This window comes from Callospermophilus lateralis, chromosome 7 (assembly GCF_048772815.1).
Source record: "Callospermophilus lateralis isolate mCalLat2 chromosome 7, mCalLat2.hap1, whole genome shotgun sequence".
NCBI lineage: Eukaryota > Metazoa > Chordata > Mammalia > Rodentia > Sciuridae > Callospermophilus > Callospermophilus lateralis.
The window spans coordinates 63,083,482-63,111,226 of NC_135311.1; the positions used below are offsets into that span (position 1 = coordinate 63,083,482).

The following is a 27,745-nucleotide window of genomic DNA, read 5'->3' on the forward strand; positions in this document are numbered from 1 at the left end:
ATCCTTTTAACTAATGAAATATTTAGGATCATTAAGGGAAATTTAATGTTCTTAAGTGAAATACCCTTAAAACCTCAGAAATCACCCAATTAGGAAACTGAAGAAGGGCGTCGAAGAATCCTAGAATGACTGTCCAAAGAAAAATACCAGCCACTGTTTTCTAGGACATGGTTCATAATAGTGTCCAGGATTGGTCTTGTGAATAAAATAAAATGTATTGCAAAAACAGGTGCAGTCATGTAATTCATGGCATTCCTTTTCTCTAGACACAATGAGCCAGAAATAGAACACTAAGAAAAGGGAATAAACAGGTACTTTTCCCCATCAGATTGCATGTTTGCCCAGGAAGAAATTCTTCCCTACTAATTTTACTAAGATGGAGAAGTAAAGAAGAGACACTGCTTCTTTTGTTGACTCCAGAAGAATGTTCCAGATAGTCAGTGCTCTGCCAGAATGAGTTGGGGTGTATTTCTCTTTGCAGGTTTAATTCTGAAGTAGTGAACACTTTGAACACTGATTGCCATTTGCTAGGTAACAGGTAGGATGAAGTAAATTATGACCAGTTGATATGTCACTGTGGAGCTGGCTGGGCAAATTCTTTTGATGCCAGAACACTTGAAGTTTCTAGGAATGACAGACAGGTCATTGTTATTCCTAGCCCTACCCACTAGAATTACAGAAAATGCAGGTTATTTAATAGGGGGATAAGTAAAGGCTCAGTCATAATTCAATGGCCAAAAACATTAATTAGGAGTCCATTCTCCTGGGTCTTTAACTTAAAACAATGAGCAGTTTCCCATCTCACTGCCAGAGTGAGGATTGGTTTGACTGAGCCCTTTAAGAGTTCTAAAAAACCTCTCCAACTAAGTCATTGTTTTCTGTCTTTCTTAGGAGATACATGGGATGGTATGTATGTGTTTGTATTTGTGTTTGCTGTTTTTCAGCAAATGGTGCAGAGCAATATATGTGACTTTAATGTATAGTCAAAATATACTATGGATTAAAAAAAAATACAAGCTCCATTCAATGGTGCACATCTGTAACCCCAGTGACTCAGGAGGCTGAGGCAGGAGGATTGCAAACTTGAGGCCATCCTGGACAAACTGAGCAAGGCCTTATCTAAGTAAGTAAATAAATAAATAAATAGGACAAGGGATATAACTTAGTGGTAGAGTGCCCCTGGCTTCTACCACAAAAATCCCAGTACCCCAAAGCAAAACAAAGCAGGGCAAAGGAAAGCAGTACAAAAACGAAAGTAAAGAAATGCAAACATGGTCCAAATAAGGAACATTTAGAAATTCTGACTTCATAAAGGCCTATGGTGAGGTCTGCACACTGTTGTGGTTCTTCTGTAAGTGTGAACTTTTTAAAAATAGATAAAATATGAAGATTATAAGAAATTAAGTAGTACAAAAGAGTAATAGTGGAAAGTAGGAGTCTTCTTACATAATCTCCTAGTTCTTCTGTCAAGAGGTAACTACTGCTTCCAGTTTCTTATGTGTTCTTCCAGAGGGCATATAAACGTATAGTAAAAAACTCTCTCTTCAACAGAAATGATATCATCCTCTACCCACTGTTCTGAACCTTGTTAGGCACAATTCTTTAAGAAATTCTCCAAGAGATTTTGAAGCAAACTCTTAAGAGCTGCTGATGAAAGCCATACCTCTGTTCCTCAGAAAAAGTTACAGATACACCTATTAAAAATCTTTTACAAGGCAGGTGCAATGGTGCATGCCTGTAATCCTAGCAGCTTGGGAGGCTGAGGCAGGAGGATCATACATTCAAAGTCAGCCTCAGCAAAAGCAAGGTGCTAAGCAACTCAGTGAGCTCAGTGAAACCCTGTCTCTAAATAAAATACAAAATAGGACTGGGGATGTGGCTCAGTGGTTAAGTACCCCTGAGTTCAATCCCTGGAACCCAAAGCAAAAAACAACAACAAAACCTTTTACATCTGATTTCAGGTATTCACTACCTCCTCAAATCCATGGTGTAAATTCATCTGGTTGAAATTCTCTTACCTAAAGTGTTTAATGTAAGAATACTTAGTGTTGCCAGTTAGAATATAGGGTTCCCCATTTAATTTGAACTTTAGATAGATAACAAATAATTTTGAGTATAGTCATACACCACATAACAATGTTTCAGACAATAATAGGCTGCATATACCAATATAATCCCATAAGATTATATTAGTTAGTGAGTTTATAAACATCTATTTGTTTAAAAACCTTCTATGATGTTCACAAAGTGATCAAACTGTCAAGTGATGTATTTCTCAGAATATATCCCCATCCTTGACACAAGTCTGTCCCATGTGATATTTATAATATCTGAAATTCAAATTTAAGTGGGAGTCTTATATTTTTTACTTGCTAAATCTGGGAACCCTATGGAAAATTTTGTTTCATTTGGAGTTATTTTTTAAATATTTTTTTTAGTTGTAGATGGACACAATACCTTCATCTTATTTATTTATCTTTATGTATGCTGAGGATCGAACCTAGTGCCTCAGACATGAGAGGTAAATGCTCTGCTACTTAGCCACAATCCCAGTCCCGGGAGTTATTTTAATTAATATTCTCTGGAATGCTCTGTACTAGAGATGATCTAGGCTATAATTATAGGACCAACTCTTTCAGGTTAAAAAGCTAAATGCTTGAAGTTTATCAGAAATTAAATGTTTGTTGTTTTATTTCAAAATGAATGGCTTTAACTTGCTATGTTTTATCTCATGGAATAAAACTCTATTACAGTAAAAGTGGTCACTGAAATAGCACCTTGAATTTATAATTATCATAATAGCCTACCTTATTTTCAAAGAAGTTTAAAATATCTATATCTAAGATACTTTGATTTTTAAAATGAGCATTAAATTCTTAGCTAAACTCTCTGGGTGCAGTAGCACATGCTTGTAATTCCAGTGACTTGGGTGGCTGAGGCAGGAGGATTACAAGTGTGAGGCCAGCCTCAGCTATTCAGTAAGACCTTCAGCAACTTAGTATGATCCTGTCTCAAAATAAAAAATAAAAAGACTATGGCTAGAACTCAGTGGTGTCATACCCCTGAGTCCAATCCCTAGTATAGTGGAAAAAAAAAAAAAAAAGGTCAGCTAATCAGGGCTGGAGGTGTACCTCAGTGGTAGAATGATTGCCACCTGTCCCTGTATACCCAGGATGTGAACAAGGAGTCAAAGGAGATTTTCCTCTGGCTCTAAGATTTATTGTTGTTTTTTGTCTGTTGGACTTTGGACTTGCTTAGGACCTGTTCTTCCTTTCATGAAAATGTGTTCCTTCTTTTTGAAATGGGAATGTCAATCTTATGCCTGTCCTCCCATTTTATTTTGGAAGCACATAACTTGTTTTGATTTCACAGGCTCACAGCTGGAGGGGAATTTTTCTCCAGATAAATCACACTTTGAGTCTCATATCTGATTTAGATCAGACTATGGTCTTTTGAGTTGACATTAGAATGAAGTAAGACTTTTGTGGCTATTGGGATGGAATAAATGTATTTTACATGTTAGAGGGACATGAATTTGGGGGACCAAGAGCAGACTGCTGTGGTTTGAATGTGTTCTTCAAAGTTCTTGTGTTGGAAACTTAATATTCTATGTAGCAATGCTGAGAGGGAGAACCAACCATTAAAGGAAGTGATTAGTCATGAAGGCCTAGTCCCTATGAATAGATTAATGTTGTTATTATGGGAGTAGGATTATTGTCCCCAGAGTGGGTTTATTATGAAAATGAGTCAGGCCCCTTCTTGCTCTCTTGCACTTCTTGCCCTTCTGTTTTCCTCCATGGGTTGATGTAACACAAAGATCCTCAACAGACGCTGGCTTCTTGACCTTGGACTTGGAATTGGAAGAAAATAATTTTTTTTTCACTATAATTTACCAGTCTGTGATTTTTTTTAAAGATAGAGAGAGAGAGAGAGAGAGAGAGAGAGAGAGAGAGAGAGAGAGAATTTTATTTATTTTTTTTTTTAGTTTTTCGGCGGGCACAACATCTTTGTTTGTATGTGGTGCTGGGATCGAACCCGGGCTGTAAGCACGCCAGGTGAGCGCGCTACCGCTTGAGCCCATCCCCAGCCCAGTCTGTGATATTATTTAAAAAATATTCCTAGGTGTAGATGAACACAATACCTTATTTTATTTATTTATCTTCCTATGGTGCTGAAGATTGAACCCAGTTCCTCACACATGTAAGGCAAGCACTCTACCACTGAGCTACGTACGACCCCAGCCCCAGTCTGTGATATTTTGATATAGCAACACACTAAGGCATATTTTCATTTCCTTTACTAGTACTATGTAGGATTTAGACAGTGGTATGCTAATGTCTAACAATCAGCTATCCAAAGGAAAAAACAGCCCTGATTTGTAGTGTTTAGTGATTACCATGGTGTAAATACTCACACGAAGACTGACAACTAGCCAACATTTTCAACAACCTGTTTGCAAAATTCCTAAAAATTTAACAATTGGCTCTTGTGAATCTATACAAGCCATTTCATTTCTATGAGTTTACATGATTTACTTAACTGGATTTCATAAATACCAAAAACCTGAGACAGAGAACCATGTGTTCTCTTTGTTAATTGATTCATATAGCTGGAAATTTGTCAACACAGGCCAACCTCCTCAACAAACAAAACCAATAAGAAGAAAAAAACCCCAAAACATAGGAATACTTTAAGAATTTAATTAGTAGGAATTTTGAATGGATTTCAGTAGATACAATAAATAATCCGTAACTTTGGTTCCACTGTTTTCTACTTTGAAGAAAATTTAATCTAGATAAACACTTAAATGCTTTTAAAATTCTGTGCAATTTTAAAAACATTTAAGTATTTTAGACAGTGGGAGATAACCAATTATCATAGAAAAGTAGAAATTAGTTACTTCTTTAACTAGATCAACACCATTTGATTTGTATAGAATTTTCTTTTTCTTTTTGCCAAGATTTATTAAAGCAATTACATGAGATTCTTTAACTAGGTTTGATAATGGACAGTAGAATCCCAAAAGGCATAGTCTATATCTCTCTCCTACCCCCTTTCTCTCTCTCTCTCTCTTTTATTTTTTCCCCTCTAGTGAGCCACCTTAAACTATGCCCTTGAAGTTTGAATTTCTTCCAATTCTTGGTTAGGAAAACTGGCAGGACAGAAAGTAGTGATGACTATTAACTAGCCAGTGCTATTCTTTATTTAGCTGGCATGCATTCAGTATGCTAGCATGATTCCATTTCTTTGGTGCTTCATTTGCAGCGTTAAAATGGAGATGCCAAGTATACAGCCTTTGATACTCTTCCTAACAGTTTTAGCTTGATTTTCTTGCCTAGATACTTAGATAATTTTATTTGGAACTGCCCCTATAGTTTTACTTTTAAGACACAGTCTTAAGATATTTAAATGAGAAAAAAGTAAGTTGCTATTGTTCATGCTAGAGATTGTTGCCTTTGGGTAGTGGAAATTCTATATTATTGGTAACTAATCATGGATGGGACATTGATACATACACACTATACTTGGGATATCAAGTTGGTATGTAGCTTTATTTTTTTCTTGTAACTAAAGGATTGATTTATGGTTGGAGGTTGATGTATTTAGAACAGTAAATTATTCAAAGAACTATGTTTTACATCCTGACTTAAAAAAAAGAATTCATGCTGGGAAATTTTGAAACTGAAAGTGGCATTAGCTAAATATTTATAACAAGAAATTGTAAGAGGATAATTATTATGTATCAATTAAAAATAAAACTTGAGGCCCTGGGGTTGGGGCTCAGTGGTAGAGTATTTACCTAGCACATGCGAGATGCTGGGCTCGATCCTCAGCACCACATAAAAATAAATAAAATACAGGTATTGTGTCCAACTACAATTAAATAAGTAAATAAATAGATAGATAAATAAATAAATAAATAAAACTTGATCCAGGCATGGTGGCAAAGCCCTGTAATCCCAGTGATGTCAGAGGCTGAGATAGGAGGATCACAAGCTTAAGGTCAACCTGGGAAATTTAGTGAGGCCTAAGCAATTTAGTAAGATCCTTGTCTCAAAATAAAAAAAAATAAAAAAGATTGGGGATGTGGCTCAGTGGTTAAGCACCCCTGGGTTCAATCCCTGGTACAAATAAGTAAGTAAGTAAGTAAGTAAATGAGTAAAAACTTGAAACACCCAATCAGGATAAAAAAATTATAAAAGGGATTTACATTTGAATTACTACATGATATCAAAAAAAGGTAACACTTTAATGGTTTATTATAGACTAGATTCAACTGTAAGTTTGAAGAGAAAATGAATCAATAAAAGTATTTTCATAATTAAAGGAGTGCACTGGAATTTAAATTGTTAAAGAGCCATGGCAATGTAAGCCTTTTGATTTATTCAGTAGGTGACTTCATTGTGAAAATAATTATTAATATAAATTAATTATTAATAAGTAAAATAATTATTCCTGTAATTCTTTCTTAGTGTTGATTACCTTATAAAATACCTAATATGAAATAGAAACTACATGGTAATTGATTGCCAAAAAGTGAAATAGCAAAAGTAAAATTGACAGGTTTTTGTATAACTTAATGATTCAAGTTATGATATGGGGGTATAAATTAATATATTTGTTATACCAAAGAGATATTTGTTTCAAGATTTGAGTAATCAGCTAGGTGCAGTGGTGCATACCTGTAATCCCAGCAACTCTGGAGGCTGAGGAAGGAGGATCCCAAATTTGAGGACAGCCTGGATAACTTACTGAGACCCTGTCTCAAAATAAAAAGTATAAAGATCTGGGATGTAGCTCAGTGGTAAAATGCTCCAGGTTCAATCCACAGAACCAAAACAAAAATACAAAACAAGATTTGAGTTATGTTTTAACTTAAGAGATAAAAACCATGTGTTTGAACTGCTACAAAATGCCTTCCCATGGGTTCATAAAGATTTAATCACATATAAAAATAACTATATCCAAATAAGTCTGATTATGTAAAAACTCAGTCTTATAAATTGCTGATAATACACATGAATTTGTGCAAAAAACAACTTTGTGCATCTGTCAGCTAAAATGCCTATATAGTTCCAGAAATGTTATAAAAAGGAATACTTTGAAATCTGATTAATCTTTATTTTTGAAACAAAATATGACACTAAATAGAACACTTCATTGTGAGAATTTTCTTTTTTCTTTTGTTGTGCTGGGGATTGAACCCTGGGACCTTGAGCATGCTAGACAAGTGCTTTATCACTAAGCTACTCCCCCGGCCCTAGTTTTCACTTTTCAATCACTTTTGCTTGAAAACATTGAAGTAAATAGTGATTTTAATATGAAATAATTTTGTATGTTACAAATAATTGCTTAGGAGATTATCAATTTAAGTTGGTCATATGAATTATGCCTAAATTCATAGTAATGGAGAATATTGAAAAATGTATATGTTTGATATATTAAGTTTGATGCCCACAAATCTAACTTTTTTGAAGAGAAATAAATTGTTTTAAGTGTGGAATCTGTTTAGAAAATTTGGAAGAAAACTGCTTATCTTGGAGGTAAGACTTTATATTATATTGGGGAATTATGTAGACAGCATGATTAGGGATAATATTTAACACAAATGGTAGATTATTTTACTTTTTAAAGGGAAAACACAATTTTCATTTAAATTGTAGTCCTTATGCCTTAACTTTTTGACAGTATTTAGATATAATAAATCTTACTATTGGAATGGTTTTAAATAATGAGACATTCATTTGATAACTACATCAATTTCCATTACTAATTAGTATTATTTGTGAATGCTAAACACATTTAAAGATGTCTAGGGAGTGAGAGGAAGAGAGATGAGAAAGAAGTGATTAGCAGTGTTAGGTGATATAAATAACCTTGAAGAAATTCTATTTGAAATAGAGACAGTATAGAAAAATATTAGGGTGTTGTTCAATGTTTCAGAGACTTCCATGGCATGGTACAACTAAGCATTTCATATGGAAACTGTATGTTCAAGCTACCTCAGTGAAGAGCAGCAAACTATTTAGCAAGAGTAGAGGTTGTACTATCCAGAAAGCTCCAGCTAAGTGCCTCAACCCTGAGGGAGTGCAAGGACCCGGATTAAAGCAGAAGAATCTGGTTCACCAGTGTTGGCCAGGAGAAGAGTTTCAAATGCTGACACAGAACCTGTTGGGGGAGGAGTTTCAATGCTGACACAGAACCTGTTGGGAGGACACCCAGCTGTCATTACTCACTGAATTCGCTACTAGTTGACTGGACTGAAAAATGTTTTAGGAGACAACCAATTATAAGCGTAAGTACTTGATATCTAGAAGCACTAGCCAAACTGCTAACTGCCCAATTATGGAGTTAGGAAAACAATTCTATAGAGGGGGGGAAAAAAGTGATGGACCTGTCTCCAAGGTTTGTATATTCTGAGATAGATGATATTAGAAGTTCTTAATAGGTTGTTTGCACGATCAGGGAGACACCTGGCCTCTCCTCCCGCTGAACCCCCACCCACAGGTGCCCATCCTAGAAATCAGGCAAACTTATTCGTGTCTCATCTTCTGCAGGTGACCAGCTGGGCCACCTGCATAGGAGATAAGAGAAATGGACTCCTATCTCATGCCGTGACAACTTCCCCAAATAATTTTCGGACGATTTGTCCCTTTTCATGATTTTCTGAAATAACTTATAATAAAATTATAATAGTTTATTAAAAAGAGAATCGGAGGCATGCTGTATTCGCATTTGACGTTCAACCTTCCACGTTTCAATGATTCCCAAGAATCTTAAGATCGAAGCATCAGGCCTGAAATGAGAGATCTCCTTAACCAACAAGATTTTTTAATTAACACCGCGCCCCACACACCCACCCACCCACACCTCCTCAATCTAAACCCGAGGATTTGGATGAGGTTTCTTTGTCAGGGTTCACCGAAGACGAGGAAACCACAGGCGGGAAATGCGGGTGTCTGCAGTTGCCTCAGTTAAGGGGGCCGGGGCAGAGAAGGGGCAGTGGGGGTCTTTTCCTCCTCTCCCTTTCCATCTTGGAGACAGGAATCCGAGTGGCTACAGGAGTGAGACGCCGCCTACCAAGGGACACAGAGAACAGACCTCGTGGGTGAGAGGCGCGAGTGGGGACGACACCCTCGAGGGGGACCCCGCCGGTCGCAGCCAAGCGAGCGCGGGTCCGCCCCGATCCCAGGGTGCACCGCGCCCCGCCCCCTCCCCGCTCCACGTCCCGCCTTCCCTTGGCCCCGACCCCCTCCTTCCCGGCTCCAGGAGGCGGGGACGCGGCGGCGGCTTCTCCAGTCGCGTCTCTCTCACTCACTGGGGAACCCGGCGGTGGCGGCACCTTTCGAGGCAAAGGCGTTCAGACGCGAGCCTGCCGGCTAGCCAGAGGAAGAAGTCGGACACACTGACTGCGAAGCCGACGGACGCACCGACAGCGGATCAGCCAGACGATCCGAGTCGCCTCAAGTTCCGCCATGAGCTGGGGCACCGAGCTGTGGGTGAGTGCGAAAGAGGGGTGCCCCGCACGGTTCCCCAGCTCCCTGGAGGCGCGGGCTGGCGGGCGCCGCTGACCGTCGGCAGCCAGAGCGCGTCAGGCGGTCCCGCTTCGGCGCTGTCGGATGGTGGGAGTCCCGCTCTTCTTTGTGCGTGGCGCTTTCTTCCCTCCTCTGCTGGGGGGTCGAAGGGACGGCCAGACCACTCTCCCTCCTCCGCTGCCGCGGAGGGGCAGCGCCCTGGACGGCCCGGGAGAGGCCCGCGGGCTCCCGTGTCCGCCGCGTTCTTCTCGCGTCCTCTCTCCCTTCCCCGCCTTCACTTTCCGGACGCTTGGCTCCGCGCCGGCTGCTCTCCTCTCCCTTTGTATCTGCCCGCCTGGAGGCGGGGGAGGGGGCCCATTGTCCGGAAGGGGCGCAGTTCGCTGGCGGGGAGGGCGTCCTCTGCGACCCCCAGCCGGGGCTAGTGACTTTGGGGCTGGGGCTGCTCCCTGCGGGGCGGCGCCGCCCAAGCCCCAGGTAGGGGGAGCTGGGCGGCTTTGTTCGGAGCCCGGCCTCCGGCCAGCCAGGCCCAGCCCACACACCCATTTTCCCTCTCCGTGCCTTAGTTTTCCGGATTGGCGTACGTTTGGGGGACTCCGACTGGGTTACCCCGGCTTCAGCCCTTGGGCTGCAGCATTGGCTTTTGTGATCTGAATTTGATTGAATGATTCCTGGGGAAGCTAATTTTGCCAAAAGGAGCGCGCGGCCGCTGGGTTGCTTTATTTCCCTTCCGTTCTTTATCCTCTTTCATCCTCTCTCCTTTTCGTTCTCTTTTCTCCTTGCCTTTCTTGGGCTCTGGAGGCTCCAGAATATGCCCAGTATCTGGCCAAGGTGCGAGTGGAGGGTAATAGGTCTGAGAATTTGTTCCCGACGCCGCCACGGGAGGGTGGAGGTGTGGAGGGCAGTGATTTCTCAGGTGCGGCAGGAGAAACCCGCAGCGTGGGGGCGCTGTCCGAGAGCCGCGCGGCCTCGGCCACTCCCCTTTTTATCCCACCTGTGCATATTTTCTGTGCCTTTTGTTTGCGAGAGTCTCGTGAAATCTCTGCACAGAAAGGGGAGAAATAACTTTCGAGTTATGTAGGTGAACTGTTAGGATGGGAGTGAAAGCAAATCCGATTAATTGAAGAACAAAATGTTTTCTTATTTTTCACGTCTTACAGATAGGGAATTTTTTAACTGAAAGACTTTAGAATGCATCTAGTTGAACCCCTATTTAGCGAGCCCAGGAATCTCCTGCAACATGAACTAGTACCTGCCCTGTCTGCAAATACACCACCCAAGAGAAAAATATTGCAGGAGCCTATCTATTCCGTTTCTAAGATAACATTAATTGTTCTAATAATGGGGAGGAATGTACATAAATGAATTATGTAAAATTCATCTTTTTACATTGATTAGGATCTTAATTATTAATACCTTTTTACTTAGAACGTTCTGATTGATTGCAGTGTCATGAACAGAACTGGATATAGTTTTGTTTCCCATTTTCATAATTAGAAGAGCACCAAGTTACATCCCCAGCCCTTGTTGATTTTTATTTTGAGATATAGTCTCACTAACTTGTCAAGGCTGGTCTGGAATTTGCGATTATCCTGTCTCAGCCTCCCAAGTCATCGTGATCACCCTATGAAATTTTTATTTCTACATCCCTTTTTTTTTTTTTTTTTTGATACCGGGAGTTGAACACCCAGGGATGCTTAATCATTGAGCCATATCCCCCAGTCCTTTTCACTTTCTGTGGAGAGAGGGTCTTGCTAGGTTGTTGAGGACCTCCGTAAATTGCTGAGCCTGGTATAGAACTTGTCATTCTTCTGCTTCAGCCTCCTGAGTTGCTGGGATTACAGCCATCATGCCTGGCTCTCATTTTTTCAAAGACATGAAACTGCTGTTGGAATTTAGTTTTGTTCAAAAAATAAAGCAAGTGTTGTGTGTGGCATACAGAAAGTACAGTGTGTGTATGGTGATATTTATTTCGAAGACTTATGATATTGGCTCTACCTTGATAAAATTTAGAGTCATTTTGAGATGATAGCTAAAATGCTTGGCACCAGAACAGATTTCCAGTTTTTTTTTTTTTTTTTTTTTTTTAAGAGTTTGGAATACTTGCATTTACATAATGAGGTATTTTTGAAAATCTAAACACAAAATTCATTTGTTTCATATACTTCTTACACACATAACCTGAAGATAATTTTATATAGTATTTTTACTGTGCCTGTGTTTTGACTGTGACCATCATAGGAAGTCAGGTGTAGAATTTTCCACTTGTGCCAGCACGTTGCAAAAATTTGGGATTTTCAAATTAGCTGTTCTCAACCTGTATTACTTTTGTAACTCCAAAATAGTAACCTACATTGATATTACTATCTGGAATGCCCTCTCTTGACCAATTCCTATTAACTCCCTCTCTCTAGCCTATACTTTCTGGGTGTATTCTCTTCATTATATTATTATTTTTTTGAAACAGGTCTTATTATATGCTATGTTGCCCAGCGTGGTTTTTTTTTTTTTTTTTTTTTTGGTAGCAGTTGTTGAACTCAGGGTCATTCAACCACTGAGCCACACTCCCAGCCCTGTTTTGTATTTTATTTAGAGACAGGGTGTTGCTGAGTTCCTTAGGGCCATGGTTGCTGAGGCTGGTTTTGAACTCTGGATCCTCTTGCCTCAGCCTCCTAAACTGCTGGGATTACAGACTTGGGCCACTGCTCCAGGCCCAAGTGGTTTTGAATTAGGTACAGCCCTGGCTTATTACTTCTTGTATATTCAAAGCTTAGGAAAATAGTCATAGGATAAATAAATATATATATATATAATTTTTTTTTTTTTTTGTCCTGGGAGTGATCTTCAGTGCTTTACCATTGAGCTATGCCCCAGCCCTTTCTACTTTTTTTTTTTTTTTTTTTTTTTGGTGAAACAGGGTCTCACTAAGTTGTTTAGGGCCTTGTTAGGTTGCTGAGGTTTGCCTCAAACTTGTGATCCATCTGCTTCAGCATTCTGAGTCCTTGGGATTATAGGCATGCACCATTGTGCCTGTCAATATTTGTTTATATCTTATTTTCCCTTCTGTTGGTTAAAAAAAAAAAATTGTCCTGTTCAGCATTGTATTGCAGGTAGTGTTGGTATCAATGAAGGAGGGTGAGACTTATCAAGGTACCTGTTTTTATATCACCATTCCATTTTGATGAAAATAAGATGGAAACTGGAGAGCTGCCTCTAACAGGTGTTTCCTTTTCTTTGCTTCTTCCAGGGCCACTCATTTCCACTCCTCTTCCTTGCCTTTCTCTCCTCCCTTCCTTCTTTCTCTCCCTCCTTACCTTTCTTCCTTCTTTCCTGGGGATTGAACCCAGGGATGCTTAACCATTGAGTCACATCGCCAGCCCCTTTTTAAAATGTTTTATTTAGAGACAGGGTCTCACTGAGTTACTAAGCAACTCACTAAATTGCTGAGGCTGGCTTTGAACTTATCCTTCTGTCAGCCTCCTGAGCTGCTGAGATTATAGCCTCCCAAACTGCTGGGATTACAGGCATGTGCCATCTCACCTGGCTGCCTTTTTCTTAAAATACTTGCTCTCTTTTCTCCTTTTTCCAATCTATAAAATGTGTTTGGCTGGAAACTTCAACAACAACAACAAAAAAAACCAAAAAATTGGGCTGGGGATATAGCTCAGTTTGTAGAGTGCTTGTCTTGCATGCACAAGGCAGTGGGTTCAATCCCCAGCATAACAAAAACAAAAAAACCAAAAAAATTTTCTACCTGTTTATTTCTGTTTATCAGCCCTTGTTTGTAGATAGAAAACATGGCAAGAGAATAGTATTGGTTTATTAACTGAGTATCTTCTGTATCAGTAGGTAGTATCTAGTAATCTTCAATCTTTAAATTCATTTTAAGAGCAAAAAAAAAAAAAAAAGAAACTTTGGGGTGAATATAATCATACCTGCAGCATATTAACTGATAGGAAAAAATACATTAAAGTTTTGTTTTATAGGATGTAAAAATTGCCTTATATTTCAGTTCAACTATGTATATCTGACATACCACAAAGATAAAAAAGACCAATGCTTGATTGCTTAACAGATGTTTATTTCTTGCTCTTCATAGCCTATGCACTAAACTAGGCTTTGTGGGGGGCATGCTAAAAGATCAGTTGGCTAGCAGTATGAGCCTCGAATAGCATATAAAGTGAAATAAGACTTTAGAAGTAACCCTGAAACAAGTAGAGAGTGACTAATGGAATTTAAAGCTGTGAAAAATTACTCCATTCTTTGTATGGAAAGCTTTAGGAAGGCTGTATCATTTCACCTGGGTTTGGAAATAAGGAGGGTTATGCATGTGGGAGAGTTCCTGAGAAATTCCTAGAGGGCAGAGAGCATGTATTATTCATTGCTTATTCATTGTCTGATTCATTGCTTTCTCCTCAGCTATCAGCATACTGCCTGGCATAAAGCCTGACATTGGTAGGATCTTTAGTACATGTTGGCTGCGCTGACCTCGGTGTAATAGTTAGATTTGACTTGAATTTAAGTGTAGATGCCTGAAAAGTGATGAAGGGTAGATTGGGACTGATGAAGGGTAGATTGATCTGGCTGAATGCTTGTCTCATGAACCTAGTGTGTGTGAGAGAGTGTGTGTGTAATTAGGTATTAGCATATAATTAACCCGATTTTCAGACCATTTAGACTATTTAAAAATCCACCACAGGAAATCTTAGTTTGTGTTAGTAGAAGGGATTACCTCTTCTAATTTCTTTGTTGGAAGGGGAATTCTCTGGGTTTTAGAAGATGTAAGTTGTATTGATATTATCATTTTTGCAAAAATACTGGAAGTATGTTGGTTCTTTTAATAATATGATATGGTTCTGGAATCAGTTGTATTTTTAAAAAAAATTTTCAGAGTTGTAGAGTGACAGAATGCCTTTATTTTATTTGTTTATTTTTATGTGGTGCTAAGGATCCAACCCAGTGTCTCACATGTGCTCTACCACTGAGCTATAGTCCCAGCCCCCAGTTGTTTTTTTTTTTTAACTTACATTATTACTGCAACTTGTTTGTATTGTTCTCCCCTCTTATCTGTGACTTATTATTTTTACTTTTACGTCAATTTAGTTACTAGAGTTGTTTCTGAAGATAAAGGGGGTGTATACTAGGAAAAAGCAGTGAGTTTTAATACCCCAGTTTCTGCTTTAATTATTAGTTTGTGAGTTTTCTCATGTAACAAAATGATTCCCAAAGAGAATCTAAATTTCTCATTCCTGCCAATCTCAAACTACCTCTCCTCCCATCTGTTGCCCACTGCTCTTATAAACCAAATGCTTCAGCTCCATCAATATCTTCCAACCCTCCTTTTGTCTCCTCACATCTCTACTGATTCCTGTTTCTCCCTCTGCTTGGCGTACCCCTTGATGATAGAAGGAAAAATGCTTTAAAAACTGGAAATTATGGGCTGGGGATGTGGCTCAAGTGGTAACGTGCTTGCCTGGCATGCGCGGGGCACTAGGTTCGATCCTCAGGACCACATACAAATAAAATAAAGATGTTGTGTCCACCGAAAACTAAAAATAAATAAACTGGAAATTATACTTTGATCATAGACTGTTGGGGTTACACATAATACAATATTGTAATCTGTACCTTTCATTGTTTTTCTTTTTTTCCTAAAATAAGTTGTGGTAAAACCTATGATTGATTTGCATAATTTTCCTTGTCTAGTGCTTTGAAACTTCTTTCACAGCATAAGGGATGCTGTCAGGCATTGTGAGATAATATCTGCTTTGTTAATGTGGGATTCAGCACTTAGAATTTGTATGGAAACTAGAGAAGAATAATAAGAAAAAATATATCCCTATTATAACCAAAATAACCAAATTAGTTATTAATATTTGTTGTTTAGAGGCAGTTTTTCTTGGGAACTAATTAGCAGATTTAAAAAAATCTCATGGAGGGGCTGGGGTTGTGGCTCAGTGGATAAATAAAATCAAAGTATTGTATCCAACTACAACAAAAAAAATTTCATGAGGGATATGAAATAGTATTCTATACTTGTTGTAGTTTTAAAAGCATCAATGTATGGAGGTAGATTTTCCTACTTTTGGCACACTATTACTTTGTTGTTTTTAGGAGTAAAAGGTATCTGTGTTCCAGCTGTGTCCCTGCTGTATACTCAATTTTTAGGAAAGGAATTGGCATTCAATCAGCTCTCAAATATTTGTTGACTCGGTGGAAGAATTCAGTGGATCGCTATAACTTTATACTTGTTATGTTTTGAATACTAGGGTAGTTTAGTTTTTTTCCCTCAAGGTGTACATAGTTAGTCCTCTGTGGGTTCTACACATGTGGATTCAACCAACTGTGAATTGAAAATATTCAGGAAAGAAAATTACACTATAAAGGAAATATAAAATTTTTTTCTTGTTATTCCTGAAACAATTCAGTATAATAGCTATTTACCTAGCATTTACATTGTATTAGGTATTAATGATAATCTAGAGATGAATTAAAGTTTTTGGGAAGATGTGCAGGAGGACATGAATAGGTTATATGCAAATATTAGGCCATTTTATTTGAGGGACTTTAGCATTTGCAGATAGTATCTGTCGGAGGTTCTGGAGCCAGTCTCCTGTGGATTCTGGGAAAGGACTGTACCTTTCATGTCTTTGACCTTAGGAGTCATTTTTGTAATCTGGAAATATAACTAGTGACTTTTCATATGAAAAATTTCTCTATTTAGGTCTGGGATTCTCATTTCCTTGATTTACTTGAATATAATTGATTAGCTTAAGGGATAACATATTTATGGCCCTCTAGATTCTAAAAATTAGAACAGTGAACACCCAGTTGTTACATACTTTGACTATTGATGGTCAGTATTGATGGTCATGTATAAGAAGGTCAGTGTAAATTGTCTGAGGCTATTAATTGATAAAAGATTGATTTTCAGAGTAAAATGTTAAGGTGTCACTGAAATTTTTGGTAAATGTGAATGGTTAGAGGTTATCTTTTTCTAGTATAAATTATAAAAGTCAAAATCATTGAAGTAGAATAGCTGTGATAAATAGCTTAAAAAATAGCCACAGAAACCATTGCTTTTGGGGCGGGGGCAGGTGTGGGCATGGGTTGTACTGCATGTATATATGGCTGGGGTTGTGGCTCAGTGGCAGAGCACTTGCCTAGCATGTGTGAGGCACTGGGTTCGATTCTCAGCACCATGTATCAGTAAATAAAATAAAGGTCCATTGACAACTAAAAAAAAAAAAAAAAAAAAAGAAACGATTGCTTTTGAATCAATCTTCTGGACCAACCTAGATTATAAACTAAATTAATATTCTTTACTATTTGCCAAGGCTGAAAATAATTAATAGTAGTTTTCTTTTTTATCTGAAAATTTCTTTATTTCACCGTCATTTTTAAGGTTTCATTAAGGTGTAACATTTAAGTATGCAAATCTAATATGTACAGCTTAAGTATTTTTTTGAGATCATGTAATTTTATTTTTTTTCTTTTGACATTTTTAATTGATGCATAATTGTACATATTTATGGTAAAATGTTTTCTAACTGTAAAATGACCTTTAGTTTAAGTACATTTTTTCAACTTTTCTATTTGTTATTTTTAGATATATATGACCATAAAGCGTATTTTGACATATATACATGGAGTACAACCCATGCCCACACCCGCCCCCTCCCTGAAAGCAATGGTTTCTGTGGATCAATTAGGATCCCATTTTTGTGGTTGTACATAATGTGGAGTTACACTTGTATTTCATATATGAGTAAAGGAAAGTTATGTCTGATTTATTCTACTGTCTTTCCCATTCTCATCCCCCCCTTCCTTCCCTTCATTCTCCTTTGTCTAATCCAATGAAATTCTATTTTTTCCTTGCCTACTCTTCTTAATTGTGGGTTAGCACCCACATATCAGAGACAACATTTGTCTTTGGTTTTTTTGAGATTGGCTTATTTCACTTAGCATGATGTTCTGAGTCCCATCCATTTAAACTCCTGTATGTGACTTCTTCCATTTAACATGATGTTTGTTAGAATCATTTCTCTGTGATTAGTTGTATATTTTATTGTATTTATAGTGTTTATATTTTCTTTTGCCTTGTCACTACTAGTCTGGGACTACCTTAAACCAAGTTTAAGGCTTAAAATTCTGTTATGTGAATTCTGATTTAATAACGACATAAGAGAATTCTATCCCCTTATCTCCTGCTGTATTATTAAAATTAAGATGTAGTTTTTTGGGATTGACAAAGATCCTAGGAAAGAAGTAATTTGTGTGCTTTTATATCTTTCTGGATCCTCTCTTTTATTTTACTGTGACCTTGCAATTCCTTATTATTTTGGCTTGTCTTTGCTTTACCTTTTTTGAAGTATATTTTATATAGATTATATTCCAATTTTAATAAAGTGAAATAGTGGTAACTGATCCAAATAACCTAGCTTGCTATGACTGGAAACTGGAAGTTCTTATTGAATTCAAGATTTTTGCTATTATATTTGTAACATCTAAGCTGGTTTTGTTATTTTGTTTTCTGAATGAATGTTTAAAGTAGTATCTTTGCTTGCATTTTGGAGCAATAATATTGCCTTAGTTTGTTATTTAGATCAAAGAAAGTTTTTTTGGGGAAAATGGATATTCATGTGTAAAGGAATAAAATTAGCTCTTCATCTCACACCTTATAGGTTGATTAAAAAATCAACTCAAAATGGATTAAAGGCTTAAGTGTAAGACCTGAAACTGTAAAAATACTAGAGGAAAACCAGGGGAGAGTGTCATGACATTGGTCCTGGAAAAGATTTTTGTTGCTCAGAAGCACAGGCAACAAAACCAAAAATAGATAAATGGATTTATATCAAACTAAAAAGCTTATGCACAGCAAATGAAACATCAAAGTGAAGTAAAAAGCTATAGAATAAGAGAATGTTTGCAAGACAGTTTACTGAGTACAAGGCCCTGGGCTCAATCCTGGCACCATTAAAAACAAACATGAGTGGCCAACAGGTATGTGAAAATGTTCAACCTCACTAATCATAAGAGAAATGCAAATTAAAACCCAAGAAGATGTCACCTCACATCTGTTAGAATGGCTATTATCAAAAAAAAAAAAAAAAAAAAAAGAAAAATTTTGATGAAAACTCTAATACACTATTGTTTGGAATGTAAGTTAGTATAGCCATTATGGAAAACAATGTAGAGGTGCCTTAAAGAATTAAAACTAGAACTGCCATATGATCCAACAATCCCACTGCTGCATATATATTTAAAGCAAATGAAATCGGTATGTTGAAGAGATGTCAATCCTCCCGTGATTATTGTGCATTATTGACAGTAGCTAAGATATGGAATTGCCGTGGTTTGAATGTGTGTGTACCCTCCAGAATTCATGCTGAAACTTCATCCCCTGATGCACCAGTATTAAGTGGGGCCTTCAGAACGTGAAGGCCCCACTTAATACTGAAAACTCTGCCTTCGTGGATATGATTAGAACCCTTATAAAAGGGTTTATGGGAGAGAGTTCACCCCTTCCATCCCTTTTTCCCCTTTTACCAAGTGAAGACACAGCAACAAGGTGCCATATTAGAAGCAGAAAAGTACTCTGCAGATTCTAGTTCTGCTGATTCCTTAATCTTGGATTTCCCAACCTCAGAACTATGAAAAATAAATTTGTTTTTTAATAAATTATCTGGTCTCAGGTATTTTGTTGTAGGGGCACAAGTGGATTAAAACAAGAATCAGCCTAGGTTAAGTATTCATCAATGGATGAACAAATAAAGAAAAATGTATAAATGCAGTGGAATACTGTTTAGCCTTCTTTTGAAAGAAGGAAATCCTGTCATTTGGGTCAGCATGGATGAACCCAGAGGACGTTATATAAGCCAGGCACAGAAAATCAAATTCCACATGGTCTCACTTGTGTGTGGAGTGTAAAAAAGTCTTAACCTGTAGAAACAGAGAATAAAATGATAGTTACCAGAATCACTGGTGGAGTGGAGAGGTGTTTGTCAAAGGACACAAAATTTCATTTACGTAGTGAGTGTTACAGATGTCAATCCAACAACAAGGACACAGATTTTGAGAAAAAGGAAGTTTTATTGCTTTGCTAGGAAAGGAGAAATACAGGGGACTTCTGTCCCAGAGGCTGCTATTCTGCCCATCAGGGAAAATGGGGCTTTTAAAGAAGCTATTCAAAGGCTACATTCCAGGTGTGGCCTGGCTGGTGGTCCCAGATGCACCCTGGTGATGTGTTGAAATTCACTTGTTAATTTGGGGGATAGTCACTTCCTAGTTCTTCTGGTGACATCTTCCTGTGGATTTTTTTTTTCCTTCCCCATACTGGGTATTGAACTCTGGGGCACTTGACCACTGAGCTACATCCCCAGCCCAATTTTGTATTTTTTATTTAGAGACAGGGTCTCACGGAGTTGCTTAGCACCTTGCCATCGCTGAGGCTGGCTTTGAACTTGCAGTCTTCTTGTCTCAGCTTTTCAAGCTGCTGGGATTACAGGTGTGTGCTACCACACCCAGCTTCAAGGTAATCTTGTTTCCTGCCCCCAGGTTATGGAAGGGAGAGAGGGAGAAAAGGAAAAGAAAAATATGTCCCTTTTAAAATAAGTAGCAAGGGCAATTTTTTTTTTTTTTTCTCCTGGTACCAGGGGTTGAACTCGGGGGTACTCTACCACTGAGCCACATCCCCAGCCATATTTTATATTTTATTTAGAGACAGGGTCTCATTGAGTTACTTAGTGCCTTGCTTTTTGCTGAGGCTGGCTTTGAACTCTGATTTTCCTGTCCCAGCCTCCTGAGCTGCTGGGGTTACAGGCATGGGCCACTGTCCTGGGCAAGGACTATGTTCAAAAGGTAAAGTGGACCTACAGTGTTTATATATATTAACATGTTGTAAACCGTAAATACACACATTTTACTTGTCAATTAAGAATAAAAAAAAAGTTTCTTGTTTTGTTTAGTTTTCTTACCTTTGCATAATATTCATAACCTCCAAGTTTGCTTTTTTTCTTTATTTTGGTTTCTTTGTTTCTGGTTTGATATTGTTAGATGCTTTCCTTTGATATTTTGTGATTCCCAAACCATGGAAAGATGTCTATCAAGATTAAGGCATACTGAGTTCTGATATGCTCTGCCTATAAGTTTATGGATTTGGACTGTTTGAAGTTTTTTGATCCCTTTAAGGGATTTGCATGATATTTCTTCCCTATTTCTCTTGCAGTTCTTTTGTGAAAGCCAGGGAGGAGTACATATTCTTTTTGAGGTAAAAGCAAGTTCAGCTGTTGAGATCACATATACCATTGCTATTTATGGTATTGAGAGCCACAACTTGATTGTTCTTTTTCTCCCTCTGATTTCCCTCCTGCTTCCTCTTAGGACTTAGCAGTTTGTTTTATGTAAGAAGTTTGGAAGCAGGCTGTCATTGGCGGAAGTTCATGACTCAACAGCAGTGCAGTTTGTTTTCAGGTTTGCCTTAGGGTTGCAAGGTGGTAACTGTAGCTCTAACCATGATTTCTGTATTTAAGGTGGAGGGGGGAAGAAAAAGGATTATTGACTGTGCCTGTATCATTATCAGAAGTGCAAAAAGCTCTCCCAGAAACTCCATGACAACCTTCCCCTTAGGCCTCATTGTCCAGAGCTGGACTCATTGACGCCCGAACAAAATTAGAATTCTGTTAGGAAGAAGGGAAATAGTTGTAAGGTAGTCCAGGGCATAAAATTTATGGTCTCTGTTCTTAAAGAGTTAATGATAGCTTTCTAGAGACATGCGTTATGTTTGAATAATAACATAAAAAGACCATAAATATAAGTGACAACAGATGTTTTAGTAGAGATAGGATCTTCAAGTATCTTAGCCCACCTTTGTTTTAAGAAGCCTGTTGATAAGGGCTTGTGAACCGTAGTTGGAATTTTTGGACTGCTGGTTTTTTTCTATACTATTCCTTGCTGACATCACCTGCCAGAATGTTTGGGTGTTTTGAGCTAGTAAAATCCAGAATTAATGGAGACTTGATTTGACCCCAGACCAATAAAGCACTTCAGAAACTGAGGAAAGAGTCTGAAACAAGTCCAGGAATTTATTTTGTATCTATAAAGTTTCCCTGGATATTGAGAACAATAAAGATCTTCTGTTATTTAGTCTGGGTTCCTTATTCATCTAGGTATAATTCCAAGCTATAAATTTATCTACAGAGAGTAAGAGGCCATCAGTGTGGAGTTACTGTGACTTGCTTTTCTTTTTTTCTTTAAGTTGATAGATTTTTCTGTTTAGAATAGTTTTAGATTTACGTAGAAACTGAGAAGATAGTACAGAGATAAGAGTTTTCTTATGACTTACCTCTGCCCTCTATTATTAATCTTACATTAAAATGGTATATTTGATATAGTTAATCAACAAATATTGATACATTATTAACTAAAAGTTCCAAGTTTATTTAGATTTTCTTAGTTTTTACCTAATTCCCCTTTTCTGTTATACTTTACATATAGTTATTATGTCATCTTAGGTACTTCTTGTCTGGCATTTTCTCAGTTTCCTCGTTTTTGATGACCTTGAGAATTTTGAGGAATATTAGATATATTGTAGGATGTCATTCCATTGGAATGTATTTGTTTCTTCATGATCATGGGTTATGGGTTTTGAGGAGGAAAATGATCATGGGTTCATGATCATGGGTTATGGGTTTTGAGGAGCTTTTGAGTGCTATTTTTATCACATTATTTCACGATATATAATATCATCATAATTTATCACTGTTGATTTTGATCTTGGTTAACTGACTGAAGTAATGTTTGTCAAGTTTCCACTGTATTCTCTACTGAGACCTTTCTCCTCGCTCCTCCTTCCCCTCTCTTCCCCTCTTCCTCTCTTACCCCTCCACCCTTCTCTTTTCTTTTTCTTTTTCTTCTTCCTTCTGTCCTTCCTTTTCTATACCCTACCTTCATCTTTCCAGGGGTGCTTTACTACTGAGCTCCATCCCCAGTCCTTCCCACTCCACTTTTTATACTGTATTCTTTCTTAGGAAGTAACTATGTGAAGTCCACATTGGAGGAGGGATGTTATACTGCCCTCCTTTAGGGTAGAGTATGTTTATAATTTGTTTGGAATTTTGCACAAGAGATTTGCCTTTTCTGCTACATTTATTAATTTAATCAATCTTTTTTTATATCAGTATGATCTTGTAGGTGTTTATTTTTGATAATCTTTTTTTAAATTTTTTAGTTGCAGTTGGACATAATACCTTTATTTTATTTATTTATTTTTATGTGGTATTGAGGATCGAACTCGGTGCCTTGCACGTGCTAGGCAAGTGCTCTACCGCTGAGGCACAACCCCAGTCCCATTTATTTTAAGTTTTGATTCAGTATTTCATTAGTTTTTACATATTTATATTTTAGTTATAAGTGGACACAATATCTTCATTTTTATTTTTATGTGGTGCTGATGATTGAATCCAGTGCCTCATGCATGGTAGGCAAGTGTTCTACCTCTGAGCCACAACCCCAGCCAAATATTTCATTAGTCTTGAGGCTCACGTTGTTTCACACTTGGCTGTTGGAGCTCTTTCAGTTGTCTCCTCTGCCCCTTTAACATACTTTAAGGTGCTGTGTGTGTTTAGCATTTTTTTACTTTCTGGGATTACAAGATGTTCCAGATTCTTCTTGTGTATTTCCTGCCTCAGTCCTAGAATTAGCCATTTCTCCATAGAGTCCTGGTTCATTTTATTGGAGAATGGTATTAGAAACCAAAATCTGGGACTCATTACTGCTAGGATGTCATTGCTTTTAGGCCCTTTCTGCTAATACAAAGAAATATAGTGTATACTTAAGCTGGTGTTTGTATACATATCTATAAATATTTATATATGTAACCATCTGTATCTATATTAAACCTGAGTTCTTACTGATGTCTCTAAATCTAATCCATTACCTCATATTTCCTTCTGACCTTGCTCCTTGATCTGTAAATTTCCTCTCCAACAACTTCCTCTAGCTGTCATCTTTTGTTTATTCATTTCCAGTATACATGTATAGTAATATCAGAGTTGTTAAAGCATACCTCTGTGTTAAACAACTTTATCAATTAGAATATGGAGATTATGTACATTTCTTTTTATCTTTGGTTTTAGATTCTTCATTAGATCAGCCCCCTTTTTCCATCTCCTTTAGTGAGGTTTTGTATATTTGTGAAATAATTAGATTTTTCTATCAGTCTGCATACTTTTTTTTAGGATCCTCTGATTGCCTATATGATTCTTAAAAAATTGCACACATTAAGGTTTATTCTTTATTCTGTGACGTTCTGTAAGTTTTGGCAAATGAATGTAATGTTTCCAACATTCTAATATATACAGAGAGTAGTTTCATCACCTTAAAAAATTCCCTGTGCATCACCTTATACTTACTTTTATGGCCACTATGAAAACAACAAGATATAACACATATTGTTAAGGGTGTGAGGAAATTGGAATCCTTGTATATTCTTGGTAGGGATATAAAATGGTATAGTGCTGTGGAATACAGTATGGTGGGTCCTCAAAAAATTAAACATATAATTCATCAATACGCTTTTGGTTGTATACCAAAATAATAGATTACAGGCTCTTTAAAGAGATACTTGGGCTGGAGTCATGGCTCAGTGGTAGATCCCTTACCTAGCACGAGTGAGGTACTGGGTTCTGTCCTTAGCACCATATAAAAAATAACAAATTAGTATGTCCATCTACAACTAAAAATATTTTAAAAAGATAGATATTTGTATATCCATGTTCATAGCAGCATTCTTCACAATAGCCAGAAGGTAGAGAAGCAACCTAAATATCCCTGGACAAATATGTGAATATGCAAAATGTGTTATATATATATATCTGTATACACATACACACACACATGTGCACACGTACACAATATTATTCAGCCTTAAAAAAGAAGGAAAGTCGGGCTGGGGATGTGGCTCAAGCGTACCTGGCATGTGTGAGGCCGGGTTTGATCCTCAGCACCACATACAAAGATGTTGTGTCCACCGAGAACTAAAAAATAAATATTAAAATTAAAAAAAAAGAAGGAAAGTCTTTTAATGTGCTGCAAAACATGATTACACTTAAATGAGGCCTGTAGAGTAGCAATGGGACTTTAATGGGTGTAGAGTTTCAGTTTTGCAAGGTGAAGAGAGTTCTGGAGATGGGTGGTGTGATAGCTGTACAACAGTATGAATGTACCTAATGCCACTGAACTGTATATACATTTAAAAGTGGTTAAGGTGGTAAATCTTACGTTTTATGTATTTTACCACAATACCCCCCCCCCCCCACTTTTTTTGCCTTCAAATTCTCTGTGCTTCACCTGTTCATTTCTGTGTTCCCACTGATCTCTTACTGTGACTTGAATCATCCCAGAAAAGATGGTATCCATTAGGAGTTATTTCCTATTTCCTCCTCTGCCTTGAGTACAGCCTCAGAAACTGCTAATCTTTTAGTCTCTATAGATTTACCTGCTTTGGTTATTTCATATTAATGTAATTATAACAATGTGTGGTCTTTTGGTGACTGGCATGTTTCAATTAGCAAACTGTTTTCATGGTTTATCTATGTTGTAGCATTTACAAGTACTTCATTCTTTTTTTTTTAATTGTTTTTAGTTGTATATGACACAATACCTTTATTTTACGCAGTGCAAAGGATTGAACCAATGCCTCACATATGCTAGGCAAGCACTCTGCCACTGAGCTACAGCCCCAGCCCCTCATTCTTTTTTAATTACTGAATATTTCATTGTATGCATGTGTACATTTTGTTAATCCATTTATTCAGGTTGTTTTCACCTTTGTCTGTTATATGAATAATGCCACTATGAACACCTTTTCCTTGTGTTGTCCAGCTTTTTGATTATAGCCATCATAGTTACAAAGTGTTGCCTGATTGTGTTTTGATTTGCATTTAACTGATGACACATGATACTGAGAATTATTTCATGTGCATATTGTCTACTTGTGTCTCTTTAGGTACATGTCTCTTCTTTACTTCTCTGAATTTTAAAATATCAATGTTCACCTTAAATTCTTGTTATAGTACCCGTATGTGTTAGTAAGATAAAGGCTAATACTGATGGTAGTGGTATTGTATCAAGAAAAGGAAAAATATAATCGGGATGTTAAGAAGTACAGTATTTATTTATTTATTTTTTTAAAGAGAGAGGAGAGAGAGAGAGAGAGAAAGAGAGAGAGAATTTATTTTTAATATTTATTTTTTAGTTCTCGGCAGACACAACATCTTTGTTTGTATGTGGTGCTGAGAATCGAACCCGGGCTGCATGCATGCTAGGCGAATGCACTTCCGCTTGAGCCATATCCCGAGCCCCAAGAAGTACAGTATTTATATTAGATATTCTCCCTAGACTTGTCAGCCACTCTTATGAAGAAGTGTTTCATGTTGGCATAATTTAAGAGATGTTAATTAGGCTCTCTTATTTTTTTTTATTTTTTATTTTTGGTACCAGGGATTGAACTTGGGGTCACTTGACCTCTGAGCCACTATTTTGTATTTTATTTAGAGGCAGGGTCTCACTGAGTTGCTTAGCACTTCACAGTTGCTGAGACTGGCTTTGAACTCATGGTCCTCCTTCCTCAGCCTGAACTGGCCTGGCTGCTTTTACTTTTTTTTAAAGAAACCTTTCAGGTAACTGGCTTCTATTTGGTTTATCTTCTTTGCTTGTGTGTATGATGGCAGTCATTGCTATTGTCTAGGTAGAAAGCTTTCTTACATTGTTAGGTTCAATATGTTGTTTCAGCTGTAGAAAGCCAGGAAGGTGGAGTTTAGGAAATATTTAAAAAATAATGAAAACCTTCAGCATAATTCAAACATCAATTTTATTGTAGATTTTTGTTAATTCTCATAACATATTTTGGCTGTTCTTTGTTCCTATTATTTTAAAGTTTTTATTGTAAATATTATTTATTTTTCTTTAAAATTTTTTTTTCAGTTGTACATGGACGCGATGTTTTTATTTTGTTGATTTACTTTTTTTTTTTTTTTAATGTGGTGCTGAGGATCGAACTCAGTGCCTCACACAGTGGGAAACAAGCCCTTTACCGCTGAGCCATACCCCAGCCACCTTGTTTATGATCCAGCAGAATAAAAATAAATAAAAAGCTGACCAAAAGATATATTTGAAATTTAAGAAAAGAAAAAACTGAAATTAAAAAGCAAAATAATTAAAAACACAAATAAAAAATATAGAAAAGGAACTCAAAGTAAATAAAATATATCTAAAAGCTGAAATTAATTAAAGAAATCAACGATAAAGACATTTAAAACATTATAATTAAAATTTTTTTTCCTTTGGTACCACATTGACCCAGGGGTGCTCAACCACTGGGCCACATGCCACATCCACAGCCCTTTTTTTTTTTTATCCTGTTTTTTTGGTTCTAGACTAAGAATAATGACAGTACTATCATTCTTTTTTAGTAATGCAATATTACAAATGCTGCACTGTTATTTATTCATATATATTGTAAATAGGATGTTAGTTGTTCTGTTAATCAAAGTCATATTTTTGTTTTATCTCAATTTTTTGATTATATTAGTTTTAAGCAACTAGTTCTTTTTTATTTGTTGTAATTGTTTTTTGCTTGGGTGAATTGTTGATTGATTCCTTTTTTTAACTTAGGGTAGTTTAGAAGTTATGATTTATCATGTGGGTTTTATATACTTTAAACAACAACTCCCTCTCATTTCAGTTGCCTTTGGGTATTTGGCCTGTTTGGCTTGGATATTCTGATTCATTAAGTAGTGGGTATAGGATGAGCAGCTATTTGTAGTTTTGTAAACTTCATTGCTAATTGAAGGTTTGAGAACCATTGTTTTTTTTTTTTTTTTTTTTTTTTTTTTTTTTTGTGGTGCTAGAGATTGAACCTAGGGCCTTTTGCATGCAAGGCAAGCACTCTACCAACTGAACTATATCCCCAGCCCAAGAGGACCATTGTTTTATATGCTTTAGAATCTTTACTAATGTCAAGCTAGCATATCAGAAAACTCCTTATGGTTAGACTGAGCCAAATTCCATTTCATCTCCTAATAAGTTGATTTTATTAATGCTGATAATAATCTAACAAATTTTTAATACAGCTGATTTTAGTAATACCAATAATAACCTAGTAATTATTGAATATAGTTGATTTTTAGTAATACTAATAATTAATAGTTATT

The 27,745-nt window shown here is 37.1% G+C and overlaps 1 protein-coding gene across 2 annotated transcripts in view; it reads left to right on the top strand.

The window, feature by feature from the left end:
• The first annotated feature begins 9,276 nt into the window (after window positions 1–9,276).
• Window positions 9,277–27,745, top strand: part of Fnbp1l (formin binding protein 1 like) — a 117,740-nt gene continuing 99,271 nt past the window's right edge. For both annotated transcript variants that reach the window (XM_076863483.1, XM_076863484.1), the window contains exon 1: window positions 9,277–9,500. In XM_076863483.1, coding sequence (XP_076719598.1) covers window positions 9,477–9,500 — 24 coding nt within the window. In that variant the 5' untranslated portion in view covers window positions 9,277–9,476. The remainder of the gene's footprint in view (window positions 9,501–27,745) is intronic.